At 43.0% G+C, this 14,128-nt stretch overlaps 1 protein-coding gene across 1 annotated transcript in view; it reads left to right on the top strand.

Annotated features, from left to right (window-relative positions):
* PRKCH (protein kinase C eta) overlaps positions 1–14,128 on the top strand; it is a 219,793-nt gene that overhangs the window by 196,388 nt on the left and 9,277 nt on the right. Inside the window, exons 11-12 of the mRNA XM_068544432.1 lie at positions 467–605; positions 1,260–1,448. Of these exons, the coding sequence (XP_068400533.1) occupies positions 467–605; positions 1,260–1,448 (328 nt within the window). The remainder of the gene's footprint in view (positions 1–466; positions 606–1,259; positions 1,449–14,128) is intronic.

Here is a 14,128-nt window from a genome sequence, read left to right as displayed (position 1 = left end):
GTCTCCCCATTATACTGTGAGTTCCTTAGGAAGAAGGATCGTCTGTACTCTTGATGCCTATCACAGTCTGTGCCACACGGTGGCCACTTGCTCCGGAATGTTCACCGAGTGAAGTCCAGTGGGCAGAGATAGATGCCAGAGAACAGGGGGCGGGTGGGTGGGTGTCTCTTGGGCTTAAGGTAAGTGGGAAGCCTGGAAGTCACATTCTCAGTTTCTAATGGGCAGCCTGTGTTTTGATATGTGGTTAGCCCATTCAGACGGAACCATCGTCTAGGAACCATGAGGCAGATGTCAAGAGCAGATCTAAATTTGTTCTCCAGATAACGCAAAGAAGTGTGTTCCCTTTGAAGGGTGCGTGCAGAAAGCTCTCCCGGCTGCGTGATCTCCCATCCCGTGACCCAGCTCGGCCAGGTGGACGGTTTGGGGCCCGGCTGCCCCACCACATGCTGCTTTTTGTTTCTTGCAGAGATCTGAAACTGGACAACGTACTTTTGGACCACGAGGGTCACTGTAAACTGGCAGACTTTGGGATGTGCAAGGAGGGGATCTGTAACGGGGTCACCACGGCCACCTTCTGCGGCACACCCGACTACATTGCTCCAGAGGTGAGTGTGCTTGCTGCTTGAGCAGCTGTGGAAATCCAGGCTCTCTAGCAGCCCCGTCAGAAGAGCCACACAGGCTGCATTTATGTGCTGCAGCTTGGTGGGCGGCATTGAAAGTTGACGCCTCCAGACTCCTTTGTGGCTCATTGGGTGAATGATGGCTGAAAATGTCCTTGGTTCCTCCCAATACAAATTTGAGTCAAAAAGAGTGTTGTAAACTTTGCAGTTGCTTTAGGGTTTAGCCCTGAATGAGGACAAAGTACGTTCCAGGCACAGCTATTTAATTTTTTTCTTTGCCTCTACTCAGTGCTTTGATCCCAGCCCCATTTAGCAGAAATAAAGACAAGCTCTTGAACCTTTCCCATAGGCGTGAGTGAGCCCACAGATATAGTTCCAAAACCCTTTCTGGTTTGGATCTGCATATACTATTACGTTGGCCTAAGCAGGCCATAGATGTTTGATCACCTGGATGACAAGGCCTCTGAATTGACCCCAGGGAAAACAGACCACTCTCTAGAGATGGAATGAAACATGTATGCCAACGCAGGAAACTCCCTTGTTTTACTTCATCTCCTAATCCATCATTTGCCTTAGTCATTACTGATGCATTTGTTCATCAGATGCACGAAGTTCTTCTCACATTACCCCTCTGCACAGATCCTCCAGGAGATGCTCTACGGGCCCGCAGTGGATTGGTGGGCAATGGGCGTGCTGCTCTACGAGATGCTCTGTGGCCACGCGCCCTTTGAGGCAGAGAACGAAGATGACCTCTTTGAAGCCATACTGAACGACGAAGTGGTCTACCCTACATGGCTGCATGAAGATGCCACAGGGATCCTGAAATCTGTAAGCTTGGTGCACTCAACCAGCTTTTGAACTATTGCAGACCAGCTTGCTGAGTGTGCTTCTTGGGCTTTGGGTTTGTTTGTTTTTTTTTTAATACCACCTACCAGTAAGCTACCAGCTCTAACTGAAATCTGTGTTTTAATCTGTAGAATCAAAGAAGCAGAGTTTTCTCAGGCTGTTTGTTTTCTCTTATGCAATAGTTATTTTGGAGCCAATGCATGAGCAGCTGATAGCATTGTCTGCCATATATCAAGTATTTCTAGCACTTGTGGCTTCAGTGTAGGTGAAGTGATGCTCCCGCTTCATCCAGTCAGGACACATAAGGCCGTTGGGTCATGTGAACAGCATTCCCGGTTGTTTCGATACGGATTGTGTTTCTGTCGGCAACATCGAAGGATGAAGGAGCCTTTCCCGTAGTGCTGGGAGAGGAGAAGAGAGGCTTTCCAAAGTTGTGCAAGATCTCATTTGCTTCCATGTTATCCTTGTGCAAGTCAGGTGCCAGGCCCAGGATTCAGGTGCAGTGTAGAATATCACATTGAAAAAGTCTCTCATTCGTGCATTTAAGGCATTGTGCTGGAAGCCTTATTTTCAAGTGTGGAAGAAAGTGGATTTGATGCTTTATGTTGAAAATAAGAAAGTAACATGTAATGAGAGAATAACATATAATTTGGGTCAGTTCTGTATTAGCAAATCATGTATTATTTCCTACTAAATGCATAGGAGAAATAAAGATGAATATTCTTCAAATAGGGAAAAATCAGAACAATCCATTCTCTCCTGGATAGTATATATGGGATAAGAATTACTTTGCTCAAATCATATCCTTTCCAGTGATTTGAGACAAAAAAAACTAAATTTGGGAAATATTAGCCATGCTGGTGAAAGACTTGTCTCTCTTTAGAAACTGCCAGTCATAGGGACTTCCCTGGTGGTCCAGTGGTTAAGACTTCACCTTCCAATGCAGGGGGTGTATGTTTGATCCCTCGTCAGGGAGCTAAGATCCCACATGCCTCATGGCCAAAAATCCAAAGCATAAAACAGAAGCAACATTGTAACAAATTCAGTAAAGTCTTATTGAATGGTTTAAAAATGGTCCACATCAAAAAATTAAAAATCTTAAAAAAAAAAAAAAAAAGAAATCTCCAGTCATATAATTAGTGTCATTTTAAGGACATTTTGTATACAGATCACTGTGTCCTGGGGCTGATGGCATGATTGTCCCTGAGAATTCTCTACTGAAAGAGAAATGATCACAGAAATCCTTCTCAGGCAGATATTGCCAAAGTGAATCATAATTCATAACTCAATTCTCAAGTTCAGGTGCAAATGCTCTCCTGATATTGAGGAAGCATTAATTTCATATAGAAAATAAAAGTGGGGAATTCCCTGGCAGTCCAGTGGGTAGGACTTGTGCTTTCACTGCCGACGGCCCGGGGTTCAATCCCTGGTTGGGGAACTGGGATCCCACAAGCAGTGTGGCATGGCCAAAAAAAAAAAAAAAAAGAAATAGAAGTGAAGTACTTTTGGATTCTACCAAATGTCTTCTATCTAGCCTCTTTTCATAAGAAAATTTTATTTGTATATTTAGTAGAAAATGTAGACTAAGGAAACCAAGAATGTGGCTTTTATAATTTTTTTAATAAAAAAATCGGGGAGAAGGGCTTATCTTTGTAGATTTATGCCTTGAAGTTTCTTAACTTCTAGAAGGGAAAGATACTCACCTCAGCTGGCCCCAGCTACATTTGATGACCTAATCTATGATAACACAACAAAACTGTGCTGCAGAGTTGGGCTTACTTTGCATTATTGCTCTCCCAGTTCTGTCATCTAGAGTCTGGGTCCTTGCGACTCCCAAGGCATGCTAATCCCCTGTGGCCTGGAACAACCACCGTCATAATACTAATGGTTTCTCATGATTCACACATTTAGTCCAATTACCATAGCTGAGTTAACTTTTTTAATATTTAAAAGAAGGACCCCAGAGCTTATAATTCAACTGAAAATGCTAGTTCAAGCCATAAAGAAATATGCATTGTTGGCCTTGGTGTATAAAAGTTGCTGTGCTAGGTACCATGGAGGGTAGGAAATAAAAGTCAGTCTGTGCCTCAGGAAACTTTAAAGTTCTCTATTTAGGGATTAACAATCCAGTTCAGTCTTTCTCTGATAAACACTTCATACCTTTTGAATGTAGGTCCAGTAGAACTCTTTAGAGGCCACATCATTGTTTGAGTTGAACATTAACCCACGTCTGCTTCTCTCAATTTTTTTATTTCCAGTTTTTAGGAGTCCTCAACCTCTTTCTGGCATTTAGAATCCTCTTAAGAGAATTCTTCCCGACTAAATCTGGGACCTAGATTTCACCCCTTTTAACTCAATCCCTGTAAAACCTAGAACAGGCACTAAGCAATGTTAAGATCATATGGAACTATTAAGATGGTTTCTTCTTAACCAGATACATCCAATTACTTTTTTTTTTTTTTACTTTTATTGGAGTATAGTTGATTTAAAATGTTGTGTTAGTTTCAGGTGTACAGCAAAGTAATTCAGTTATATATATACATGTATTCATTCTTTTTCAGATTCTTTTCCCATATAGGTTATTACAGGGTACTGAGTAGAGTTCCCTGTGCTATCCAGTAGGTTCTTGTTGTTTATCTATTTTATATGTAGTAGTGTGTGTATGTTAATCCCAAGCTCCTAATTTATCCCTCCCCCAATTACTTTAAACTATATCTTTGATGTATATAGAAATATTTTTGGTAACTAGAATATATGTTATCCAGGAATATCCTCCCTCCACAATCTTTTTTCTGGGAGAAAACAGAGCCTTTGGTGCCTAAAGAGAACCTACTCTTCAGTGCAGACTGAGTTGTTCCCTCTCCTTCCTTCTGGGAAGCTGTGAACCTCTTCACTTCCCTTTATTTTGGCCCCTTTCTAATGCTAGCAGCTCAGCGGGTCGTGGTGTGTCACTGGCCGAGCACTGATTTTCCTAAGTGGCTCTCTGTGTTCTGCTGGGAGTCTCCCTGTAGGAGGGAGCTTGGGTTTCACCCTGCGGCGGTCTTATCTCCCAGCTCTGTTACATTCTGGCTGAGTGACCTTCATGAGCTAACACACCTCTCTGAATCTCCGTATCCTTGCTCATAAAATCCTATAAAATCGAGGTAATGAAATCCATGTCATAGGGTTGCTGTCCAGATTCAGTGAATTCATAATTGTAAACCACACAGGAACACAGTAAGCATTCTGTTTCTTCCTCCTTCAAGGAGTGTACTTTAAAAGTGACTTTCTGGAAAACACTGGAAAAGGTGTCAGAGGAAATTACTAAAAAACATTCACCGAGAGGATTTCTGAGACAGGTTTGTACATTTCAGCCTCCAGGCCTAAAAATAAAAAGCTTCAATGCTGTAGCTGAGGAAATTCAGCTGTTCTTGGCAGAGGACTGAGACACTTAAACAGAAGTGGGATCAAAGAAAAGAAAGAAAACAGTGAAGAGCACTCAAGACTTGGGGCGAAGCACCCAGGAGGGAAGCGTCAGGGCGTGGTGTTGAGGATCCTGCCTCCAGAGCAGCGCTGTCCGAGGGCAGATATTGGCTCTTTCACCTGCTGGCTGTGGGACCTCGGGAAGATGGCGCAATTTTGCCACGCCTCGGTTGCCACAACTGTACCCTCAGGGTCTGAGATAATGCGTGGGGGATAGTTGGAACAGCGCTGAGCACAGAGTAGGTGCTCAGGAAGCAGCCACCACTGTCATCAGTGAGAGCTGGGTGCATTTTTATTATTATTATTATTATTATTTATTTATTTATTTTTTGGCTGCGTTGTGTCTTCGTTGCTGCGCGCGGGGGCTACTCTTAGTTGCAGTGCACGGGCTTCTCATTGCGGTGGCTTCTCTTGTTGTGGATCACGGGCTCTAGGCACGTGGGCTTCGGTAGTTGAGGCTCACCGGCTCTAGAGCTCAGGCTCAGTAGTTGTGGTGCATGGGCTTAGTTGCTCCATGGCATGTGGGATCTTCCCAGACCAGGGCTCGAACCCGTGTCCCCTGCATTGGCAGGCGGACTCTTAAGTGCTGTGCCACCAGGGAAGCCCTGGGTGTATTTTTAGATCCTGTGCCCTTTTCTCTGAAAAATTATGACTCTATTTATTGTATTAGGAAACCATTTAAACTGCTTTCTGGCTGTAATTGCAACTTGATTCAATTAGACCAATACAGTTTTTTTTAATTGCTAGAAGAAACCTAAGAGATTATCCATTAAAATTCCTTCATTTAATAGATGAGGAAACTGAGGTCCAGAGAAATTGTGACTCACCAAAGGCCATTCAGCACATTACTTAAAACAAACAAATAAATTAGAACCCTTGAGCAACTCTCATGGGAATGTAAAATGATGCAGGCACTGCGGAAAGTAATATAGCAGGCCGTTCCTCAGAAAATTAAACATAGAAGTACCATATGACCTAGCAATTCCATTTCTGGTTGTATATCCCAAAGAATTGAAAGCAGGGGCTCGAACATATTTGTACATCAATGTTCATAGCATTATTCACAATATCGAAAAGGTGGAAGTAACCCAAGTGTCCAGCAATAGATGAATGGATAAACAAACTGTGTTATAGGCATACAATGGATTATTAGTCAGCCTTACAAAGGAAGGAAATTCTGATGCACGTTATAACCTGGATGAATCTTGAATGAATTATGCTTAATGAAATAAGCCAAATACAAAGGGACAAATGTATGATTCCACTAACAGGAGGTACCTAGAATAGTCATTCATAGAGACAAAAGCAAAATGGTGGTTGCCAAGGGCTGGCGGCCTGGGTGGGTGGAGAGCTAGGGTTTAAGGGATGTGGAATTTCAGTTTGGGAAGATGAAAGAAGTTCTGTAGGTGGATGGTGGTGATGGTTGTACAACAATGTGAACAGACTTAATCCCACTGAGCTGTACACTTAAAAATGGTTAAGAAGGTAAATATTATGTTCTGTATATTACACCACAGTAAGGAAAAAAACCCTGGGATCAGAATCCAGCTTTTCCTGACTCCCAGTCCTGGGTTCTAAGCTAGCTACACCTGGCCCTTCCCCATTTTTCTTCTACGTCTCGTTAATAAGTGTCCTGTACCCTTAGAGCCCCACATTTTAGCACCCAGATTACTCCCTGATGTGATTCTTTCCACTTGTCCTAGAAGCATGAGCCACTGGAGGAAGCTACCAGGGTCCTGTGTACTTAATACCCACAGAGCAAGAATCTCCCACCTATTTAACTTTCCATAAAGTAAGATATAACGTTTATGATGACAGTGTTATTTAAAGATTGTGCATTTGAATCTTTCTCTTTTGACCCCAGATGAGCCTGTGACCGTAGAAGGAGAAACTGATACGTTAGGGAATTAGGATCCCTGTCTGGTTCCATTTGGCAAATACTTGTCAGATGCCTTCCCTTGGCTTGGCCTGCGCTAAGTGCCGGGAAGCAAAGATGAAAAGACACGGCCTCTTCTGTTGCTCACAGCCTAGTAGGAATGAGGACACGTAAATGGATACTTAGCTGGCTGCCGAGGAGGAATGATCAAAACTCTCTCTGGGGTCAAGCACAGGGAAGTGACATAAGGACAAGGCAGAGGAGGCGGCATGTAGGCTGGGTGTTGAGGAACAAATAAGGGTTCAGTAGGGTTGACAAGGGGGAGAAGGGTATTCTAGATAGAGGAAATAACTTGTGCAAAGCCTCGGAGGGGAGAGGCAGCCTGCGTGTTCAAAGAGCTGCAGTCACCAGTTCCGCCGTTGGTGTGTTAGGTGCAGGGTAGGTAGGGGCTGGGAAAGATGAGTTTAGGAAATGGGACCTCCGAGGGGTTGGGGAGACATTCAGAAAGTGGTCTATTCCTTGCATTTGGTCACATAGGTCTGGAGCTCAGGAGAGAGGTAGGAGATGACCACTGTAGCATGGTAGTGAGAACAGGGGAGAAGGCATGGACTGGGGGAGAGGGTGAAGAGTAAAAGGAGGACAAGGCCTGGGGACACCAGTATTGAAAGGGTGACAGTGGAAGAGGATTCAGTGAGGAGGTCAGGAAGGAATGACTTCAGGTTGTGTAAACATCTCAATCTGCATCTCATCTGCTAGTTTTACTTGTGGTGAAATAGGCCAGTGGTTTTACAGTGTGATTTTCCCAGAAACTGATGCTTGCAATAACTTTTGAGTAGTGCTAGCCAGGTTCAGGAGCAAATGGTCCTTGGCCAGCAAACCGAGGGCTGGGGGAAGTATCTGTTAGGAGGTAGGTAAGTTGAAATGTTTTTAAGGACCCTGAACAAGTTTCATTTTGTTGTGTAATTCCAGATCAAGGTAAGGTACACTGCTTTCTTTAGAAATATAGACTTCAGGCCTTTTCCAAGGATTTTGTGACCACCTATGAGTCTGGGAGCTTGGTGACTTCAAGAGTTCCTAATGTTATGAACCTGGAGGGTATCATGCTTAGGGAAATAAGTTAGAGAAAGACAAATATTGTATGATATCACTTATATGTGGAATCTAAAAAATAAAACTAGTGAATATAACAAAAAAGAAACAGACTCAGATATAGAGAACAAACTAGTGGTTACCAGTGGGGAGAGGGAAGGGGGCAAGACAGGGGTAGAGGATTAAGAGGTATAAACTACTATGTATAAAATAAGTAAGCTACAAGAATATATTATACAACACAGGGAATATAGCCAATATTTTATAATAACTATAAATGGAGAATAATCTATAAAAATTTGAATCACTATGTTGTATACCTGAAACTGCTATAACATTGTAAATCAAGAATATTTCAATTAAAAAAAAAAAAAGTTCCTAATGTTGACTCCACTGGGTAGTGTCTTACATAGTCCCAAAATCTGTCAGGAAGTCGTGCATGCTGTTTTGGATTGTAATCATTTGTCATGGAGCTTGGTGACTATTAGAAACATAAACACAGAATTTCAGAGATGGAGGATCTTTAAAAACACTTTGTCTAACTCCCTGGTTGGTAGGTGAAGCTGAGGCTGAGAGGTGAACCAACCTCACACAGTAGAATGGAAGGAGCACACACTGGTCTGAGGATCACAAGACCTCATTCTACTCCTGCCACTGCTTTCCAGTCTTTACCTCTGTAACACAATGATGATAACACCTACGGTACCCACTTCAAATGAGGTAGCACCCATGAAAGCATTTTCAAAGTGGTATGCATAACACTGGAGTAAGTTATTAGTATTGTTAAGTTATGAGTAGTAATTTTACAGCATGTTGAGAGGTGTCATTATCTTCATCCTCCCTTTGAACAATCCACCAACATCATCAAGATTATTAAGCGCTTAATTGTACATGAGGCTGTGTTAGGTTTTTATTTTGGAGATAGTTGTATTTCTGTTTTCCCAGGAGCCTTTTTTTTTTTTTTCCCCCAATTAAGCATCTTTTTTCTTATACCTTTTTAAAATTGTAGTTGATTTACAATGTTATGTTAGTTTCAGGTGTACAGCAAAGTGATTCAGTTATATATATGTATTATATATATATATATTATATATATATCCTTTTTCAGATTCTTTTCCATTATAGGTTATTACAAGATATTGACTATAATTCCTTGTGCTATACAGTAGGTCCTGTTATTTTTCTATTTTATATACAGTAGTGTGTATCTGTTAATCCCAAACTCCTAATTTACCTCTCCCCACTCCCCAACCCCCAAGTTGAGTACCTGAGTGCACCCCAAAGAAAGATTTTTAACAAATAAACAGAGAAGGAGAAAGCACCCATTGGTGAGCTCTGCCCATAGCTGCTGCCCTTGCCTCTGTGTGCGATCCTTCCCCACCAGAGAGGCAGGAAGGCCAAGATCCCCGAGCCAGCCCTTCACATCCGTTCTCACCACCGAATCAGCATGGTGGGTGGTCTCTACTTGGCTTCCTGAGATTTCCTGCTGATCCTTTCTTTGGAACGTAAGGTCAGCGCTGTTCCTGGAATTGGTGTCTGCTGGATATTTTACTTGCCCTTTTGTTTTTTCCCTTCAGAAGGAAATGCTTTCTGAATACCTTCTTAACTTTTTAAATAGAAGGTATTATTATTATTCCATGTCTGTAGAAGCTGTTTGGATACCCATTTATATAACACTAGAGAGTCATAGATGTCCAAGGCCTGGGGGCTTCGTATGGTATGATAACGTCAGTGAGTCCCCTGAATTCGGGGTGAGGGGTGTTCTTGTCTGTCGTTCAAGGAGAGTGAGGGGTTGAACAGGATGGGCACCAACATCTTACCCAGTGTAACTCCTAACCCAGTATTACTTTCCTCCCCTCACCCTTCCCATCATCATCTTTACCCCCACCCCCAAGATTGGGTAGCCATACACCAAAAACTCAAAAGTCCTCCCAAATTTCACATAAGCATGGATAGAGAGCTGAGAACTTGCGTGTGAGAACACTCCCCACGGAGCACAGAATCGGCGGGAGGAGGGGAGGTGGAGCACACAGTTTTTAGCCCAGTTTTCTACTTGAAAAAAATTCCCAAGTCATTAACCAGTGATCTTGACAACTGAAAATAACCATAGTATTCACCCCAAAATGTACAGCGGAAGACTATTTTTCTTGCTTGCCCTTTTGTCTCTCACGTCTCATCTTCGCTGTGAAGGTGTGTGTGTGTGTTAAATGCTCACACGTGCATGTTCCAAAAGCAAAACCATCCTCCCCTCCCCTCTCAGAGAACAGGTTATAAAAACTGGCAACATCCACAGAAGGTAGCACAGGAAAGATAAAGAAAGATACACACTCTTGTGTGAAAAACAGACCTAGACTTTCTAGATTGCTGACCTTAAAGGTGATTTTTTAATTTTTTTTTTTTTTTTTACTTGGTTTTGGTATAAATACACATTTTCTGTTGGCCACCACGTTACCGAGTTTCCTAAACTGGCACTGAATTATCCCAAAATGTGAATAATCATGACACAGACGAAAATGTATAGTTTGCTTAGAGCTTCTGCGGTTGCGCTGAGCTTTGGCCTCATCAGCTCCAGAAAGACTTGAGGGAGTCCTCGTGAGTCCCCAGAGCTTAGGAAGGTGATGCCCTCTGTCTCTGAGGTGAGCATTCCTTTGTGCTAAATCATCTCCGGTGAGAGATCACAAGGCGCCAGTGCTGACTTGGGTGAGGTCAACGCCCTTTTCTCCGGGCTCACACAGGTGGCCAGGTTAAATAAGTGCTGAAAGGAGTTTGGTGCATTCTCCTGGGTCACCTTTGTCAGTTCGGGAGGCATTGTAAACTTGGCCTCAGAAGGAGATTATAGCATGCTCTCGCTCCTAAGCTTTACAGAAATTAAACTGTGTGTTTGCACCTGGGCTTATCTGTCATCACACCTATCAGATTTCATCCTCTGTGCATTGTCTGCAGGAGTCTCGTTTGCCTCTGTGTACAGAGAAGGAACCACAAGTAATTTGGGGATCCTCTTTTAGCCCTGAGTGTGTCTCACGTCTGTTACCAGGCAATTGACCAGAGCGGCACTGAGCTTGATCCTCTGCATTTCCTGCTCCCCTCCTGGCAAAGATTGGAATGCTCAAGGCAGCAGCCAAAGGTGGCCAGCCAGGAGGAGGCTGAGGAAGTGGAGGGAAAACTGGGACCAGGGTCATGCAGAGGATCCAGCTCTCCATCATTAGAGCCAATTTTTCAAAGAGGGTTAACGGGGAAAATCCAAAAGTAAGTTACTAAAAGGTCCTTTAAAAAGAGGATGGTTAACGTGAAGCCTGGCAGCCCTTGCCCTTTGCCGGGACTGGAGTTCCCATATGAGGAAATGGCGCTTCAGGCTTCTTACTGAAACTGACACTTTCAGAAATGGACCATTTATTCACAGATAGGCCAGGCTAGTGTTGGCAGAAAACAGAAAAATACTGATCTTCCTAGAGGCTTCATTTTTGGCATTCTTCATCACTTTATTAAAGTTACTATTCTCAACTTCCTTCCCCCATTTCAGATTGTTTAGGACCTCTATTCTTAGGAAACTTACATTTTATCTGTGGCTAGTAGTGTGAAGGATTTTATTTTTTAATGAAGTATTAATACCACATGGCTCTTTAATCTTCATATCTCAGACAGGAGCATAAAGATGTCAGGTTTTGTAAAATGAGCATGGAAATCTTTTCTAGGTAGAGGTTTGCTACCCGACGTCTGCGGGTCAGAAGAGCTTTTTGTTTTAAGTTGGAAAAACTCTAAGGAACACACTTAAAAACTCTAAGTAGCACACTTTGTTTTCTTTCCTTTGTCCCTTCCAGTGATCAACGAGCATTAAATTTTAGCAGGTGGTGGTTAGGTTTGGTTTAGACACCCAAGAGAATGTGTATCCAGGATAAAGAAGGGTGTTGGCCTGGGTTTCATCAGGAGGAAATAAAGACATTGTGTAGTATGCCTCTGGAGGAGCCTTCTTTAGCACTTGCTTCCTTTCAATAGCTGCACTTTGGGGGATCACAGCTATCAGGCGAGCTTCCTTTTCCTTCAACACTTGGGGGTTATTGGAGAGCAGTGAAACCCTCACCATTAGTCAGAGATGCTCGGGACTGGTTTGCCAGGAATAAAACCATCTTGGCCAACAACACTGGCATTGGCACAAGGGCCCGACCTTGGGCGTCTGTCTCTGAGACTCACCTCTGATCTTTACCTTTTTTTAACCAGTGTTATCACATGACTTTAGTGAAGCTACTGAGATGGCTTGGGTTTCAGGGGAAGCTATAATGAGTATAAAACACAGGCAAGGCAGAGTGTTAAGAGCGTTGATAAGGAATAAGTATATGCCCATGAAAAGGCTGCTGGATTCTAATCAGAGACAGGATGGAAAATACAGCCCGCAAACCTGCAACAGATTTTAGCACTATTCCTGCCCCAGTGCAGAAAGAGAAACAGTACAGGGCATTTTTGTACTTGTTTTCATTAGGAGGGAATAAAGTGCACTGTAGACTGTCTCTGGAGATATCTCCCAGAATATTCTGATGTGGCTCAGGTAAGACATTGATCCACTGGTGTGTTCAAATATACTTACATACTCACCTGCCCACTCCTTCAGTAACTAGCTCCTGGAGATCAGCTTAAACATGTTTTATTTCATTTTTATAAAGCAAGTCCACTTCAGACCCAAGGAAAACATGGCATCTTCAGCTGAGGGAGGTACAGTTATCTTCAAAATTTTTTCTCATTCCAAATAGAGAAGAAAGGATAAGACTGTAGACTCTTGATGTAGGCATAGACCCTGGAGGACATTGCTCTCCCCTCCCACCTGACCACAGATGGGTCATCCAGGTGGTTCTTTCAGTGTCTCCAATAAGGCAGTCCTGCTCCTCCCAGGAAAGCGCCTTCTCTCACTTAATGGCATTGAGTATTAGAAATTTTTGTTTTAATTTTCCTTAGGACATCCTTACATACACTCCTTTAACTTCCACTCCCCATACTTATTTCTCCCATTTAGAACCGCCTCTTCTGGCCAACAGCACTTCCATTATTTGAAACTATCAACAGTGTCATCTGTCTTTTCTTCTCCAGTATAAAGACCCCAGTTGTTGGAAATAAAACCAGGTGGTCAGAATGAAGGATTCCTTGGGTTCAAGACTATTCCTTTTCTCTGCCTTCTCTTAGCACCTGCTCTGGGTGTACATCTCCATCACTTCTCCCTCCATAGAGTCAGAGAAAGAAGAATGGCTTGTGGGCCAGCAAAGGAAGTACAACATAAGTAAACACACATAGTGCTGTGCATCCTTTTTTTTTTTTTTAATTTATTTTTTATTTATTTTTATGGCTGTGTTGGGTCTCCATTTCTGTGCGAGGGCTTTCTCTAGTTGCAGCAAGCGGGGGCCACTCTTCATCGCGGTGCGCGGGCCTCTCATTATCGCGGCCTCTCCTGTTGCAGAGCACAGGCTCCAGACGCGCAGGCTCAGTAACTGTGGCTCACAGGCCCAGTTGCTCTGCGGCATGTGGGATCTTCCCAGACCAGGGCTCGAACCCGTGTCCCCTGCATTGGCAGGCAGACTCTCAGCCACTGCGCCACCAGGGAAGCCCCAGTGCTGTGCGTCCTTCTCCAGGTGACGTCCTGAGCATCATCCCAGGATTGCTCCTGACCTGTCACTGCTCTGTCATCCAGAATCCAAATGAGGAGACTGGTAAACCTCAAAAGGAGGTTTAGCATAGTGACTGAGGGCAAAGGCTTCTACTGTTAGATAGGCCTGGCTTCAAATCTCAGCTCCAGCACTCCCAAACTGGGTGGCCTGGGGCAGGTTCCAGATGGGTCTGTTCCTCAGTTTCCCTTTTTTTAAAAAAATTGTTATTGGAGTACAGTTGATTTACAATGTTGTGTTAGTTCCAGGTATACAGCAAAGTTAATCAGTTATACATATACATATATCCACTCTTTTTTAGATTCTTTTCCCATATAGGTCATTACAGAATACTGAGTAGAGTTCCCTGTGCTATACAGTAGGTCCTTATTAGTTATCTATTTTATATATAATAATGTGTATATGACAATCCCAATCTCCCAATTTATCCCTCCCTAAAAAACTAACCGTAAGTTAGGTTTTTTACATCTGTGAGTCTATTTCTGTTTTGTAAATAAGTACATTTCTACCATTTTTTTAGATTCCACATATAAGCAATATCATATGATATTTGTCTTTGTCTGGCTTACTTTACTCAGTATGACAGTCTC

This window comes from Eschrichtius robustus, chromosome 1 (assembly GCF_028021215.1).
Source record: "Eschrichtius robustus isolate mEscRob2 chromosome 1, mEscRob2.pri, whole genome shotgun sequence".
Classification (NCBI taxonomy): domain Eukaryota; kingdom Metazoa; phylum Chordata; class Mammalia; order Artiodactyla; family Eschrichtiidae; genus Eschrichtius; species Eschrichtius robustus.
This window is presented reverse-complemented; position numbering and strand designations above follow the sequence as displayed.